Source organism: Gopherus flavomarginatus, chromosome 4 (assembly GCF_025201925.1).
Source record: "Gopherus flavomarginatus isolate rGopFla2 chromosome 4, rGopFla2.mat.asm, whole genome shotgun sequence".
NCBI classification, from domain to species: Eukaryota; Metazoa; Chordata; order Testudines; family Testudinidae; genus Gopherus; species Gopherus flavomarginatus.
This window is the reverse complement of record NC_066620.1, coordinates 97,385,515-97,402,718: the sequence shown is the minus strand read 5'-3', so window position 1 is coordinate 97,402,718 and position 17,204 is coordinate 97,385,515. Positions and strand designations below refer to the sequence as shown.

Below are 17,204 nucleotides of genomic sequence, written 5' to 3'. Positions count from 1 at the left end.
CCAGGAAATTGTTTCCACTATGCACAGGCCCCTCCAATTTTAGTCATGGTTAGTATTTTTGAGACATGAATTTTAAATAAGAAATATCTTATTCTTCTTTGTAACAAAATGTGTGTGGACTGAACTGTTGCTTTGCAATATGTGTGTGGAGAGTTGACAGTTCTGTTCCATAGTCAGATATGGAACTCAGATATCAGACATGGTTTTTAAAAACTAAACAGACAATAAACCCACTCTCATGGTGAGTTTTTATGTTCATTTCCTCATCCCCAGATAACTCAAATTATTGTGATGTGTTGATTGATTACAGCAGTTAAGTTTCTTAGTAATCAGCTTCATCACTTATTCTCAATTCACATTTGCACCTTTGATTTCTCTTCCACAACACGGTGATGTGAGTTGTCGTTGACTAATGAAGAACAGAATTGGTTTCGGCATGAGACAAACGGAATGCCGACACCAATCCCAAAATGCATTAATCTTTAATAATCCACATCTGCATGTTTATAAATGATATAACCAGGGGTTGCTAATGTTGATACGTCCCCTTCCAAACAGAAACTGACATAGAAGTTCGTATTTGCAAACTACATTAAAGGCATATGGCTGAATGTTCTGTGTGTGACCTTGCAGAGCGTACTAAATTTATGGAAGTTTTAAGATGATTAAAAATACATGAAAATTGCTAGGCTCTAGCACTAGTCTTTTGGGTTTCCCATTGTTGGGCAAGTTTAAATATGGCATGATAGATCCTGTCTCACAGAAGGTCAGATTCGTAAAATGCTGTTTGGAACTTGCTTTGCCTTCGGAAGCTTTTATTCATAATATCCTAGATTTGTCTTTTTGCCTTCTTGGGGGCTTTCTTTTTTCCTGTTGAACAGAAGTGTGTATTATGATGAGATGCTCATGTTATTCACGATAAACACTATTCTGGTGAAGCTTGTTCCTTGTGGGGGTGGGGTGGGATTAATTATTGGTCCTACCTTTTTTCTAACAAAGTATCTATTAATTACAGGCAGTGGAAGTTGCAAAGTTAGAGTAGAGCAAAGAACAGCAGCACACAAGTAAACTGCTTCAATGCTGCAGATTAGCGCTGTTCCAATTTCCACCTGCTTGCCAGCACTTAAAAACGGAGAGATGGTGAGAAAGAATGAGGGAAGAAAGAAGAGCCTGTGGAACAGTGGGAATATCTTAAATTTAGCAAATGATGCTACTTCACTTATCGCTGGCCCCCAGTGCTGACCCCAAAGTGCAGACAAGAACATGACCTGGATAGTCTTCATCTATACTTAGGGATCTGCAACCTATGTTGTCAGCCGTTGATTTGGCGTTATTCCCAAGTGTAGATGGGTGCTGCAAAAAGAAATGTGGTGGGGAGTCTAAGAACATTTTTTATCCTATCTTTGGTGTCCCATGGATTTTCACATTGAAGATGTGAACTTCCAAAGGTTGTCGGTGAACTACCAATATATATGCCTTCTGTTATGTTAAAATTGTGATGTAGGTCAGTTTTTATTGGGAAGCAAATCCAATGAATTTTATACCTACCTCTTATAGACAGTGCGTTTCAAGCTCTTGAGTACAGTAGGCTCAACCAAGACCAGGTTAGAGAAAATTCTCCTTATAGATTATAAACTGTCTCTAAAGAATGATCATTAATAGTAAAAACACCTTCCCTTGGAACTTGTGTTAACTTGCTAAACTAAATTCTTAATATTTTATGATGTTTCATTTTAGAAAATAGAGAATTTGAATGTAATATAAGGAGGCAAGACAACTTCCCTATCTTTTGTTAAAAGCATTCAATTGCTTACAAATTGGATCAATTGCAAATTAAATTTTTTTTAATTGAAATATAGAAAGTAATTAAAAACACATTTGTTTTCACTAGCTGGAACACATAGTTTACCACATTAAAAAAAGGTATAAAGTAATGCATCAACTATTCCTATCAGGCTAGCTCTTACTCTGCTTTGACTCATGCAAATCTCACTGAAATCACGGCGAACAGGACAGAGTAAGAGCTACAGTAAGGATTTGACTCATACATTAAACAGATGGGTACATGTTTTTTGCTGTATCACCTGTGAGGTACCTGTCCATTATGCATTATTTCTCTTATACGTTATTCAGGAAAATATAATTTAGCAAATATAATAATAATTTTAAATCACCGTAGAGGTATGATAAAATGTTTTGGACAGGCTGTGTTTCTTTGTCCCATTTCCCCTTCTGCCCCCTCCCCCAGATTTGCACAATTGTGTTGGATGTTTTTGGGGCACAGAGAGAAAAACATATGAAGGGAGTTTTTGCTGGGGAGGCTCAAATGAGAGCTTTTTTAAAAAAGTCAGTGGCTTGGCTTTGAAAAGGCCTATCTAGTATAGAGCAGTGCTTGAGTGAAAAAAAGGGAGCAAGCGCCTCATCTAATCTTTCTCCTGGGGACCTAGGTGGACAAATTGGCAACCCTGTTCACAGCCTTTCTTTTCCCCCTTCCTCTTTGTACCATAAGAACTGCTAATCGGATCCATGCTGCTGCAACTGTGGTTAGTTATTAACAGAATAAAAGCAGATTTCTTCAAAAGAACGGATGGGGGGAACCGACTATACAAAATTGCAAGGTTGTTAGAATCTTAAATGCACAGCAGTCGATTTTTCCCCCTATTCTGAATTATACGATGAATACAGTCTTTCATCTGTCACTGTGCCCATTTCTTCAGAAGGCAGCCAATATTAAGCTTCTCAAACAAAACAAAAAATTAAGATGTTAGAAGGAGAAAAACATTGGGGAAGAGGAAGAATAAGAAAAGAAGAAATCAGGTTTTGTTTTTATTAATTTGGCCTGGTGAGAGAAATATGAGCTTCCCTGCTCAATTCAGTTCCTGCTCCTCCCGCCGCCAGCCACCATCTCTGAATGCAAGGATTAGAAAAGACTTAACTAGTTGTTCTCCTGAGCTGTAAGATTCTGTACTGGCCTCCAGCAGAAATATTTCATGCTGTGTTAGCTCCCCAGTTTAATGTAGATTGTGCATCAAATGAGCAAAGGTGAAAATGGAAGGAAATAGACCCCCAAAATGAATCTTCTCTGTATCTAAATTACAAATCACAAGTAGGTGTTATGGGATTCCTAGGTTTAGATTAACTAATATTTTCTGTTATAAAGAAACCTTGCCACCTTCTTTTGAATTGCTCTGGCACCTCCATGGTTTGCAACAGGACTTTGAAATTTGGCAGCGGGATAATCCTTGGGCAGAAAGATGCCTTTTAGTGGCCTCATGAAAATCCATTCAGATTTGGCCGAGTTGTAAGCTGTTGAAAGTTGCCATTGGCTATCTATATTTCACACGGCTCAGCTTGCATAGGAGTTGCTGCCAAAAACTCTCAAAATTCCCTGAATCGTGCATTGCAGTGGTGCCTCGTTTCAGCAATCCACACCCAGAGGAGGACCTCCGGATGGGACACAGACAAAATGGATCCTTCTGCCACTGCTTTCCCCCCATTGACGTTCACTCTGGCCTAAGGGAACATCTGCTGCACTAGCATGCCTGCTTAGGAGTCTGTGAGTGCTTAGACTCCCTGTTTCTACTAAGAAGTGCTAATAATTCTTTGCCCTTTTCAAACCTGCATCTCCAATATGGCAGACCCAAGTTTCAGAAACGCACTACGGTGATGAGCACCACAGAAAAATCCATGCAGCATTTAATAATTCCATAGGTAGGGCAGCATTTGTATGGTGTGCAGTATATTAGAACTTGGGGCAACACACTGGGTGGTGAAGGATAAAAAGAAATATTGAGTAGCTCCCTCATTCATTGAGCACCACCCATTCTGTGCACTGAATGAGACGTGGGGTTCTGTGGAACAAACAGCATATGCTCATGAATTAGAGAAGGTATCATAATGCTTATGCATGGGGAGGGGGGGCAGAATTAAGGTTACACAGTCTTAATTCTGATTTCCTAGCTTTTGAGTGCTTGACTACTCAACCTAAGGGAAGATTCTTTTAACACAGAAGTGGTTTTGGTTGATTGGTGTGTGGTTTTGTTTGTTTTTGTAATATAATGTAGTGTTTATATTAAGTAGCATTCAGAGGCCCCAGTAAGGATCAGGGCCCCATTATTCTGGACACTGTGAAAACATGAAAAAAAGACACAGTTCTGCCTTGAAACTCCTACAATCTAAGAACTATATATTGTTATGAACAGTAAAAGAATTCTTACTAGTTGTTTTTACATGATTTGTGAGAGTTAATATACATTAGAGAAACCTGCGGCTTTGAAGGATGATACAGTATTTAAAGAGCTAATATGGAAGATTCAGGGCCAGATCCACTGATATCCTTTGTCTGCTTTGCACTGCTCCTGTGACTCAAAATAGCTATAAACCTGGTTTAAACAGCTGGGTAAACTGAGTTTACAGCTATTTTGCTTTGCTAGAGCAGCCCAGATTAGTCAGAAGTCAACCTGGCCCTCAGAATGCAAGTTAACCTGCAGTTAGAACATCAACAGGTGTGAGGACCCCGGCTTTATTCTTGTCAGACCGAGTGTGAGCTGGCAGCAGGAGCAAAGAACTGAGATGTGGAAAGTAGAAAAGTGATAATAATATTGCAGTGTCATTGATACAATCTTCTCTTCAGTCTTTTTTCAGTTTAAGTGGTATGTCCCAACTCTGTTCAGTCCAGAACAGAACAGAGAGAGAGCACCTCTCTGAAAGATACAATTTAACCCTTTCTGCCTCTGTTTCAAACCATCATACAAAATATTTAAGAGTTTAACATAACCAATTTTTATATGCAGAAAAATCATAGTCTGTCATTATATTATTAACTATTTAAAATGATTTCTCCTTTTTCTCTCTCTCTCTCTACATTTTTCTAATAAAAGGTTGATTTTTAAAAATAATACAGTCTGATAGGCAATTATAACGTAATGTGGGCTACCACTTTTGGTATTTTAACAACAAAGTTGAAAAGATTGTTATCTAAATTTTAAAAACTTCTGTTGTGCATGCACCAGTAGTTGCGTAAAGATTTTTATAGGCACTGCATTCCACACTACCTATAATACAGTATGGCTAGTACACAGTGCTACTGATTTGAATGGAACTCCTGCTACCAAGATTTGCATGTGACAGTGTGACTGTATGATGTCTATGGAAATGGAATAGCATGTAATTGCCAAGTATTTTAACACACATTACTCTATTTGCTGTGATTTTACATAATAAAAATGCTATGCAACATACACAGTAGTGTTTATCCTGCATACATTCTGGCAAATGGAATACCTCATCAGTGTAGCAGCAGTGCTACACAAAAACATGGGGAAAGTTCAGCTCTGTTAAAAGTTCCATTTGTATTGTACTGGGTCAAAATAGTTTGTCAGTGAAAAAAAATTGTTATTCTTTCTCTTTCAAATAGCTACGGTAATGTACGAAAGCTACGGTAATGTATGAAATCACTTGTTTGCATTCTTTGCAATTTTCTTTCCAAAATTAAATAGGAAAATCAGTTAATATGGAATTAAAAGTAGCTTCTAACAAGAGCGTGGGGATGGAAGGTTTGTGCCCATTCTTGCTTCTTTTTGATATGTTGTCTGAAGGCCAGAAAGGGTGGCTGGGTTGGTACGTTATTTTAATAGTACTTACTTGTTTCTTTTGATTGTTTTTTATCTTAGAAATATCTGAAATGTCTGGTCTTCCCTAGCTGTGCTGAAAATTTTTTTGGCATCTCCTAAAACTCCTATTATGCATTTTTAAGCTTCACATTGAAGATTTGGCGGGACTTGAATTCGTAACAAAGGCCCTGCTTCTGCCACACACAGTCCACACAGGTAGACCTCTGCGACTGCAAAGAGCCCCATTAAATGCAGTATTCGCCTACCCATCAGACATCGCACAATCAGGCCAATGAAATTTTTCTCCTTAGTGTTTTAGTTAAATGGGAGTTAAATAAACAATAAACCCCAGAGTTTTAACTCTTTTGAATATAAATCAGTTCTCAATTAATTACGCTTTAATTCCTAGGGTATTTAGATTGTAAACTCTTTGCAGCAGGGACCATCTTTTTTTTTCTGTGTTTGTACACCCCCTACCACAGTGGGGTCCCGCTCCATGACTGGGGCTCCTCGGTGCCACCACAACACAAAAATAAAAACAATGATCAAAGAAAGAAAATGGATAAACCTTTTTGAGGAAACAAACAGGTCATCTTTATATATCTGAAAGAAACCAAAAAAGCACCAACTCTTTTCCCCTTATGGGTCACCATTTAAGGGTTAAATGGCGATCTTAGCATTGTTCTCCTTTTGCTGCTTTTGGTCTAACTTACAATTTTATAGTCTGTTGAATTTTACCATGTGAATAATCTACAGCAGCACCAAGTCTCTCAGTGTTGATCTGCTCGTTCTTTATAGAAATAATTTTCTCTTGTGACTTCACCAGATTTTGTTCTAAAGCTTTTATTAAATAAAGGGGAGATTTCTAAAGTACCCCATTGTAAATAAATAAATACTTGTGCAAATGGTTACAGGTGCCCATCATTTTATTTGAGAAACTCCCAACTTCACATTTCTAGAGGAGGCAGATGAAATTGATTTCTGTAGTGCCTAATTTACATACGCACAGTTCTAAAGTTTGATTTTGCCAGTGCTGTGCTTGCGTGACTGTATATGCAGGATAAGGTTCTTGCTCGACAATTGACATTATTATCAGTGTTAAAAATTAGAGTGTTAGAAAGATTTTACAAGCTCATCGTAAATGGATGCAAAATAAACTACACAGCATAGATCTTCTATTTGATTTTTAACAGCTCCCAGAGGAATTTCTATCCTGACCCTAAAGGAATTCCCATCTTGGGGCTGTACAATGCAACCAGCAGTGCCCCTGCATCTTTTAGTAACTTATAAAGTCATAGATGGTTTTTACATGTTCTAGGTTTACTTGAAATATTCTGTCTGAGAGCAGTGCCTCAGGCATACACAGTATAAGTGGTAGTGCCCTGTGTTAACATGGAATTGCTGTCTATTTACAGTCTTGAGTCGCTGAATCATTTCAGTCTTGCAGAAGTGTTCATTATAATGTAGACACTTACTGTCTTGCTACAGTCCTTTCCTGAGTGACATAAAAAAATAAGTCAGTATTTTGTTCTCGTATGCTTTAGAGTTCCTAAATGGGCTGAGGATCCAAGGCCCCAGGCACTGAATATTTCATAGTAGTGCCATGTTTGGTCTTTTGGAGAAGGAACTCTGCCTCTAGACTTCCATTTGCATACTCTTGCGAAGTGCAGAAATGAGGCAGTTGTCATATCCCATCATAATACTGCATACTATGAGTTTTAGTGCAGATACTTTCCGTTCAAATAGCTAGGCAACTTTTATATTTTACTTTAAAAATTCTAGTTTGTTTCTTTGTATTGCATATAAATCTAATGTATCTTTTAAAATCAGCTGTTGTAATTGTGGCTAGTTTCTCTAACACGGTGTAGATGGAGGATGAAGAATACATAGCACTTCACTTGCCTTCTGTGGTTTGCCCATAGGGTGATCAGACAGCAAGTGTGAAAAATCGGGACAAGAGGTGGGGGGTAATAGGTTCCTATGTAAGAAAAGGACCCAAAAATCAGGACTGTCCCTATAAAATTGGGACATCTGGTCATCCTATTTGCCTTTAACATTTGGATAGTTCATAGTTCTGCAGAAAGAGCAATCCTTACTGGTACTCTTTGGGACAAATCCTTATGGCTACAGAAATAACCCCAGGATTTTCCCCTCAACCAGTAAAAATGAGTGGGAGCTAAGCAAGAGAAAATGGCATTCTACATGCACAAATCTACTTGACATGTTCTTTATTCTTGCTGTTTTTTTAAAAAGGAAATCAGTCTGAAAATAATGTGTTCATTTTGATGAGGAGGCGTTTAAATCTCTCTGCTACTGTTTATACCACACTCATCGCTGCAGTGTCTGACCACCTAAAATATATTTTTATTGCCTAATCTGAGCTGGTCCTCCAGCTGCTTTGGCTGTCAAGAGCAGCCAGATCTCAAAATCAGTGATGAATGAAAGTCCCAAGACGCACCTGAGACTTGCTGTCCTTTCTCCTTAGGCTGTGGCAATTTGATTGGTTGGTGTGAAACTGTCACCATTTTACAGCAGCGCAAGAGTTGGTGCTTGATCCTATATGCTTAGCGCTGTGTTGAGGGTTGAGATGCATCCCAGGGAAGTGGCTCACTAGTGTTATTCATCAGTAGAATAAGCAGGGGCAGAGGGTGATGCTTCCACTGGGAGACGGGAGCTGCCTGTCCCATCTCTTCCACCTGTGGCCCCACCCACACTCCACCTCCACTCTGCCCCAAACCCCATCCCATTCCTCACTACGCCCCCTTTCCGCTTAGCGCCGCCACACAGCGCGTCCCTCATCTTCTTCCCCTGTTCCCTGCAAGGTCCTCACAGCCCACTGTCCCTCCTCTCCTCCACCCCCTCCCTTGCAGGGGCATGGGGGTGAGGAGGGATGCTGCTGGGAGTGGACTGGAAGAGAGGAGGGACTCACCAAGTAGCAACAGGTGACGGGGCATTGGGGAAGGGGATGGAGCAGGGAGGGGAAGAGGCAGAGCGCAGGCAGGGCCACCATGGCCCAGGCATCCAGCAGTGGTTTGGTGGCGGCTGCACCAGGGGAGATTTAGTCTCCCCTGGCCTGTTATACCCACCGCCCATGACAGTAAGTCCCTTCTTTGCTGTGTAATAGTGTTGAAGGAGGAAAGCTCTAGTGCTCTAAGCCTCATTGGTTTGAAAGTCTGGTCTCCTTGGAATAACAGGTGAAAATGTTGATGGTGCTGTCTGTGCTCTTTAACCTTGCAGGATAGATAAACTGTGATCTATGCAGTTTACTGGTTGTGAGAGTGGTGGTGTCTTTTAACATGAACTTAAAATTGGGTCATATCTGCTCTTTGTGTATATGAAAGATACCATGCTATTTTTTTAATAGGAGTAAATGTTTGCCTTTGCTTTGAATAACAGTATACCCCATCTCTATCTGATCTCACATACACCACGCTTTCACAGCATGTGCATACTTTCGTTTTTTATTTCTGTGTTACACTTGGACATTCAAATATATTAAGTCCACCGATTCATTGAAATATTTTTTTAAACTGTTATTAGTCTTTTCTGTATTGACTGGATTTTTCTTTGGTTATATTGTTGGCAGCAGTCCATGTCTGCTTGGCTGGAGGCCAGTTTAAACTCGGCAGGGTGAGCCCTATTGTTCAGCAGACTTGAATTTTGTTAAATTCTCTAACAGAAATATGTGTCAGGAGATTTACAGCTGTAAATTGGATCATGTCAGTGAGGTTGGGAACTCGCTCAATACAAAATTGAACATTTCGGCATGCCTGTTGCTAAATATGCTTATGCACACTTCCTCCTTGGGTTACAAAAAAAAAAAAGTTGTGAAAAAAGCTAGACCTGCTGAGCTGTGTCTTTTAATGTATACAATTGGTACATTCTTTGATGTTCAATGGCTTAAAAAAATGTAACGGGTTTTGGTCTGTTTTTTAAATTTTCTCTCTGTTTGTTGCAGGTAGTCAAATGCCACCTCAGCCTCCTGGTAGTCAGTCAGAATCCAGCTCCCATCCTGCCTTGAGCCAGTCACCAATGCCACAAGATCGAGGTTTGTTAGAAGTTATTTATTTATTTATTTATTTTTTAGTTTACGTCAGATATACCTTTTGTTCTCAGGAGTTCATCAATGTGGTGGAATTTCTCCAAGTTCGTTTCTCTCAGTAGAATAATGACAACCTTCATTTAAATAGACTGTGTGGGGTTCTTAATTCTCTTGTGGGAAGAGTAAGTGAATAGGGGGATTTACCACAACACAGTCGGATGCAAGCCTTTTTCAAAATACTGTAAATAGCAGTAATTGTAAAAGGATTCTGCTGCAAAGTCTTAATGTTCTTCAGTATTCAAATAAAATAAACTTGAATTATAAATATCTAACTTGGAATTTGATCTCTGTAGAATAGAAATACTATCTGGTTTATAGACCACAGTTTTCTCACTTTAGCAAAACTCTGATGTATCCCACGTCTTTGGATGTAGGCCATGGCTGGTCTACAGCCTAATTCTAGAAAGAAATTTAAAATCCCTTTACATTGAAAAGAAGGAGGGGGAAACAAGCTGGTAAGGTTGAGTGGTTCAGGATCCCAACCCGTCCACCCCTTACCTTCAAAAAGTGTTGGATCCTATTCACAGTGTAGTGAAAAGTTGGCTAGCAACAACCCCATTCAAGCGGGGCTGTTGCTGGCTAGCACAGGTTCACTCACCAATGTGGACAGGGTTTTTTCCCATTACAACTGTATTTTAACCCCGCCACCCCAGGATAATAGTATATCACAGTTTCATAAACCGATGATAGCAAAATAACTGTGGAACCAGAGGTGCTGTCCACACTATGATTGAATTGTGCTAGCAACAATTTTATAAAACCAACTTGCCATCTGAGATAACGACAGAATCGTGTTAAATGCCACCACTACAATAGTCTTGGTACTGAAGATATCCCAGATCCCATTCTGTGGCTCCGTAAATACTTCTAGAAGTCTGTTTGCAGCTAGTGAAACCCATGGTATAAGTGAGGACAGAATGATGCATTCTGGGATATCGTCCAGGAAGTACTAAGAGGATTTCAGACAGAGGGGGAAACGGTTAATTGAAAAAAAAAATTCTGTATTGAAGTGTGCCTCTTCCATGGGATGCTGGTTAGCAGAGAACATTTAGTATATAATTATGGGCTTAACTCAGTTGTTGTGTTTACTTTACAGGTCACCTTTAAACACAATCCATTGCTAGCACAGGTCCTCAGTTCCACCATAAAAATTGTTTAGAGTGATCCATATGGTGGAGAAAGAACTGTTTCACTAGCCAGTACTAATGCAGTATATTGCATGTGATGGACTGTCATAAAACAATGGGATTGCATCAGGCAGGGGCTTCAGAGGCCCAGGCATCTCAAAAGATATGTGCGTTTCTTGATTGTGTCTCAGCATAGCATGTGGCACTGCCCAACAAAATGTATCTTTACAGCGTGGATACATTCTGTTTGCCAGAAGCTGAGAATGGGTGTGATTACCTGTTCTGTTCATTTCCTCCGGGGCACCTGGCAGTGGCCATTGTCAGAAGACAGGACACGGGGCTATATGGACCTTTGGTCTGACCCAGTATGGCTGATCTTATGATATATTATTAGGCTTCAAAGAATGGGTTAATGACGCTAAGGATGAGTGGGATGCTCTAACTTTGTTTTGTGGGTCAATCTCTTGATCACCTTTCTAGAGGGGAATTAGGTGGTACTCAGTGGTTGAAGTGCCTGGCCGGGGAAAGGTAGCATGGGGTGAATCAAAATTGAAACAAGGGAGAAGACAGCTGCCAAAACTAAAAAGCCAAATCGGTGAACAGCAGTGGGGAAACCAGAATGTATAAACAAGGTTGAGTTGGCCTAGGTTTCTTCCCAGTGCTGTCACACAAAAGGCTTTCACAGATAGAAGCTGAACCTAGTAGTATATTTTTAAAAAACATATTTTAAGCTGTAACTTTGGGATTTGTGTTTTAACAACTTTTGCATTGTGTTATATGCAATGTGCTTTGTTTCTGTTTGGTTATAAATTGAGACTTCTAGCATGCTACACACAATCCGTGTGACCCAACTTGTATAAAATGTCCATTTGTTTCATGCAGCCGATATGAAATTTGTAACCAGCTAGGTTATATTGATTTTGCAGAACATGATCCCCAAAGCTTCTGTAAAGGCTATGCAGTACACACATAAACATGCATACATTCCCTTTTGTGTCCTACCATTGATTAGAGGCTCCTTTGAAATGGAAAACTTCACCTTTTAAAAAGGCTGTTACATTAGTTGATTCCTTTGCTTGCTTGAACTGATTTTCACTGACTTAGAGAGGGAAAGGAGGAGGGAAGTGGGGCTCAAAGGGAACGTGCTTGTCAATTACTGATAAAAACTGAGCAGAAAATCGTTGCTGCTGAAGACACCTGATCCACAGGCATCTATTACAGTAATTTAAACACTTGGCTCACTGATATGAATGATTTCCAGCAAAAAACACCGAGTGACCCTCCAATTTAGGATAACGTGTTTTTGTTCCTTCTAGCACGTCACCTAACTTTTCTTTCCTTGTTTAGATAAATGACTGAATGAACAAAGGGTTTCTAATGGCTTACTGAATGGAATCCCATACCCTCAACACTTGAAAAAAATATTATTAGTCAGATATACTGCAGCTTGATTGACAGGGTAGAATTTGAGCTACAGCACTTCTAAAGCCCCACACTGAACCATTATGTTTACACTTAGTTATTTTATTTTGAAAGTGTTTGATAGTATTTTATCCTTCTTTCCATTGTTACTCAGCACCCAGATGGGATTGCTCATGTTTGCCAGTCTCAGGCTGTACATCCCATACTGTAGAAGTGCAGTATCAAGGAACCTGGTTTTTTTTATATGGTGTGTGTGTGTGTATGTTTGTAATCTATGTTCATGTGCACAGTAATCGGAATTTCTGCGGGTTTTGGATATGTCAAGCCCTTCAAATTACTTTTTATATCGTTTATTTCTTACTTTTTTTAGCAGTAATGTAAAACGTTATCTATATTTGCAAATGATTTTGAAAATCTTTCATATCATATCTGATCCATAGTTCCTTTGACCTGGTACGATACCAGTGGAAACATTTGGCTCATGCTGCTCACTTCCATTCACATTTTGTGTCCTTTAGTTATTTGGATTTGATACACAGTCAATGGAACCTCTAAGGATTTTATCAAAATAAGTTGTTTTATATGTATGGTGCCACAAGAAATTACACAAAAGTGGTTGCTTCATATCTTTTTGAGGCAAAGTTTATAATATTTTTTCTTAGCTTGATGGGGCAAATTCAGTCTTCAGTCATACCACTGATTTTAGTAGAGTTACTCCAGATTATACTCTGGCGTCATTTTCTCTGCTTCCATACAATTAATTCAAAGTATTTTACAAACATTAATTATTTAAGCCTCACAATGCCTCCATGTGGTGGTGAAGTAAGTAATATTGAACCTGCTTTTACAAATAGATAAACTGAGGTACATGGCAGTTTTATAGTCAACATTTTCAGAAGTAATCACTAATTCTGAGGTCCTCAATTTTTTGGTGCTTTAGTTTGAGAGGTGCTGAGCATCCAATATTTCAGTAGAAGTCAGTAGGTATTGTGGATGTGCAGCACCTCTGAAAATCATGCCTTAGGTGTCTCAGATTGGACATACAAAAACGGACATATCCAAAATTAACAAACTCTTTTTTGAAACTCTGACCTAAGGGATAGATTTTTAAAGCTCTTTATGCTCCTTTGCCCTTTGAAATCAATGGAAGTTAGTTAGGCATCTAAATACCTTTAACAATCTGTTTCTTGGTGACTTGTTCAAGGTCACAACATGAATTAAAGGCAGAGCTGGGAATAGAATCTAAAAATCCTAATTATTCCCTAAACACTAGATTACACTCCTTCCCTTATTATAGTAGCCTGATCATTTTATTTGTTTGTTTTGCAAATACAAAAGTATATTTTACAATAACGTCGAAATTTGACTTTTATTTACCTCAGAACAAATGAAAAGTTCTTTCCTGTATCCTAAAAAAGCTCACAAAACTCATCTTCTCCTATTTAAGTAAATTTATTTTTTAAAACTCTCATCTGGGTTCAAAAATTGCATGCCAAGTTTCAGTCTTATTTATACTAAAATAGTAAATTGAGAACTTCTCAGCACCACTGAATGTAATGGAAACAGTAAATGACCACATACTCCTACTCTAGCATATGCTGTCATAATGGGGATACTTAAAGGAGCCTTATTTATTAGGGCAAATGAATATAGGTCAGAATTAATTTATAAAAAATCTTTAATTGTTTTCCCCTTATAATTTTCACAGCAGTGTATAGTTAAATATTCATGATAATGCTGATGATATGCTAAAGGTCTTGAAATAGATCTGGAGTCTCAGAATCAACACAGGTTATTTAACCCTTTTCATCTAATGCACCATCAGAGACTTGCTCAGTGAAATCCCAGAGCACTGGAATAATTAGAAGATCGTAATGAGGATTTAATTAGTCCTTGAGATATGCTGAAATAGGACCACTGAGAACTTTTCTATTTGGACATGGATTGCAAGCAGAATTGATGCCAACGCAGTTGCTGTGATGTGCTGGAAAATGTATTCTGTTGCTGGAGGCAGTTTCATGGCACCATTCTGTGCCTGTCAGATCTGCATGGAAGATGCCCAGAGTGAGAGCTTCTGAAATTGTTGAACAGTAACCGTCCTCTTCTCTCCTCCTCCTCCCAATATCTTTCTTATCATCCTTCCCACTTCTAGCTTTATTTCTTTACTTTGTTTACCTGCTGCAGCTTGTCATGGGAGGGGGATAGTACTGTAGTATATCTTGCTTAAAATCATATCACAAAGGAGAAAATGGGTAACAAATAGGATCCAGTTGTGCTGAGCAAAATCTAGATCTGTTTAACACAGCTGCGTGTAAGCATTATCTCCAAATCTAGTCCTTATTTAGTATTAGATCTTCACAGAAGTGATATTTATCAGTAGCTGCAATGTAGTAAATTTAAATAGCTTTTGGCAGCAGAGATGTTATCCAGCAAGAGGTAGTAACAGATGGGATGTGATCAAGCATTTTGATGTTTTCTTTGTGCTTCCCTACAAAAAACTAAACAGCAATCTGAATTTCTGTAACTATAAACTGCAAATTTACTCATTAGATTTCATGAAGTTTTTGTTATCCCCTTTCAAGTTATTTTCTTTCCTCATATATTCTTTCCTCTTTCCTCATATTGTCACTATACAAACTTCACCATTATTTAATTTCTTTTAATAAAATATAAATATTTTTATTTGTTCAGATGGCATAAATTCCAATTTGGGAATTTGTCCCTAAATTTCCTCCACAAATCCTGATATGGTTTAATACTGACATTTGATGATAGAGACTCTTTTCCCTGAAATCTATTCCTCATCTTTAAAAAAAAGAAAAGAAAGAAACAAGAATAAAAAATAGATCAGAGAACCCAGATTGCAACAAAAAAGATACGGTAGTTTGCTTTTAGATCTTAAAAAGCTCCCCCTTCCTCCTTACATTTTTGCTCTCATTTGGGGATTTGGGATCTACTCAGAGCACAGAGGAGCCAAAGAATTAAATGATTCCTGTCATTAAAATTCTTCTGCTTGCCATGTTAACGATTACACCACTTAAGGTTAAATCAGACTTGGAAATAAGTTTACTTGATGTTGGCTGAAGTGTTTCAGGCTCTTAAAAGGGAAGGTGCTCAAGGTGTGCACCAGAGTGCAAAGCCACAGGTATGTTTGGGTGCCTTCTGCTTTCACCCCTTTCACCAAGTGGGTGAGTGCAGCAGAGCTAGCTCAGTCTGACATACATGAACAGCATGCCAACGTGGAACAAATCTTCATGCTCAGCAACCTGCTACTAGGTGAATTGTGTTCTGGACAACCAGAGGAGTGTTTCATGTTAGACACAGAGCAGATTTTAGCTGAAGCTATTACAGATTTTTGGAAGCAGTTATTAATTATAAGGATGCCCCATAAAAACAGTTTTTCTCAACTTGAATGGCATTACTGAACAGTCTCAATGCTCTTCCTCCTCCCCCTTCTTCCAAAAGGGAGACAAGCACATATAAAAGTGATCAAATAGTTGGCAGAATTGTGTTGAGGAAGCCTGTGCTGCACCTGGTTTCCTTGAGGACCAAATTCAGCCTGGGTGTAACTCCCGTTGAAGTGAACATAGGTTTTACCAGCTTGCACTAGAGAAGAATTTGGCTCTTTGTATGACTCTGGACAGCACTGTCACATTCCTGAGCACTTTTTTCACACACAACATTTAAGGGGAGAAAGGTGTCATCAGTATGTCTGGTTGTTTTACCATTGCATTTTTTTCTGGAATGATGCAAGTAGGGTGACCAGATGTCCCGATTTTATAGGGACAGTCCCGATTTTGGGGTCTTTTTCTTATGTAGGCCTGTCCCGATTTTTCACATTTGCTGTCTGGTCACTTTAGATGCAAGTCATATGAATAATCAGGGGAGCTGGGTTGCAAAGTCTCTGCTTTGTCCTCTGCTTTGGGCCATTAGAGTCTGAATGGCCTTTGGCCCATTGCATAGCAAATGTTGAAGGGAGACTGTTGCTTTGTTTGTTTTACAATATTTTAAGTGATACACGATGCCAAACCAAGTTAATTCTTAAAGAATCCAAATGCCAATTTCAGCAATTGATGGACGTGGGCTTCAGATTGGATTTGGATATCAGACGTATTTCCCTTACCAGCCATCTTCAGCTTTGGAGTGAACTGATCAGTTGTGGCATGATGCTAAATATACAGCAGTATTATCTTTTTGCAAGAAGAATTGAAAGGGGCTAGAGTATGTTTTAGGAGAGATAATAAGCCGCTTTAATAAACTTCATAACCACAGAAGTGAGGTTCAGATAAATAATGAGACTGGTACAATCAAAACCTGGAACCAGATCTCCAGATAAATTTTGTACACTACCATCTGGTCATTGCTCTTTTCTTGCTGATTTTAAATATAGCTATACTGAGAATGAATCTTTATTTAATCTTTTACGTTAAATTGGGAAGTCATTTTTTGAGGTTAGGGGAGGGGAATTGAATTAGTCTAAGGGAGTTTATACAGTTGCTAATACTGAGACTCCTCTACAGAAAAGTTTCACTGACTTCATTAGACAGCCTCTGAATTCTCTGCCGCTGTGGTCTGGGAGTGAACTAAGCCATAACCAGTCATTGATGAAGAACTTGACAAAGTGACAGTCATCGTTCCTGTGACCAGGCTTACTGTAAAGTTACTGAGTCTTATCGCTATCCTTGGGACAGCTTCCTATCATGGTCTTTGACATCTGAGCTGCCTCTGGTCTGCCTATTGAGCAGCATTATAATTTCAAAGATATTTGGTATTTACGTTACCTTAATTAACCTTTATACGAGGCCTACCTAAAAATAATGAATGGCTAATCTGAGCTCTCTATTTCTTTTTAAGTCAATACATAAGTTATCTGAGATCTAAATAATATATTTAACAACAGCTTATATTTATTTTGGTCTTTTCATTCTAAAGCAGTGGTTC

At 38.8% G+C, this 17,204-nt stretch overlaps 1 protein-coding gene across 14 annotated transcripts in view; it reads left to right on the top strand.

Annotated features, from left to right (window-relative positions):
• ARID1B (AT-rich interaction domain 1B) overlaps positions 1-17,204 on the top strand; it is a 437,302-nt gene that overhangs the window by 312,930 nt on the left and 107,168 nt on the right. For all 14 annotated transcript variants that reach the window (XM_050949391.1, XM_050949388.1, XM_050949394.1 and 11 more), the window contains one exon: positions 9,571-9,660. In XM_050949391.1, coding sequence (XP_050805348.1) covers positions 9,571-9,660 — 90 coding nt within the window. The remainder of the gene's footprint in view (positions 1-9,570; positions 9,661-17,204) is intronic.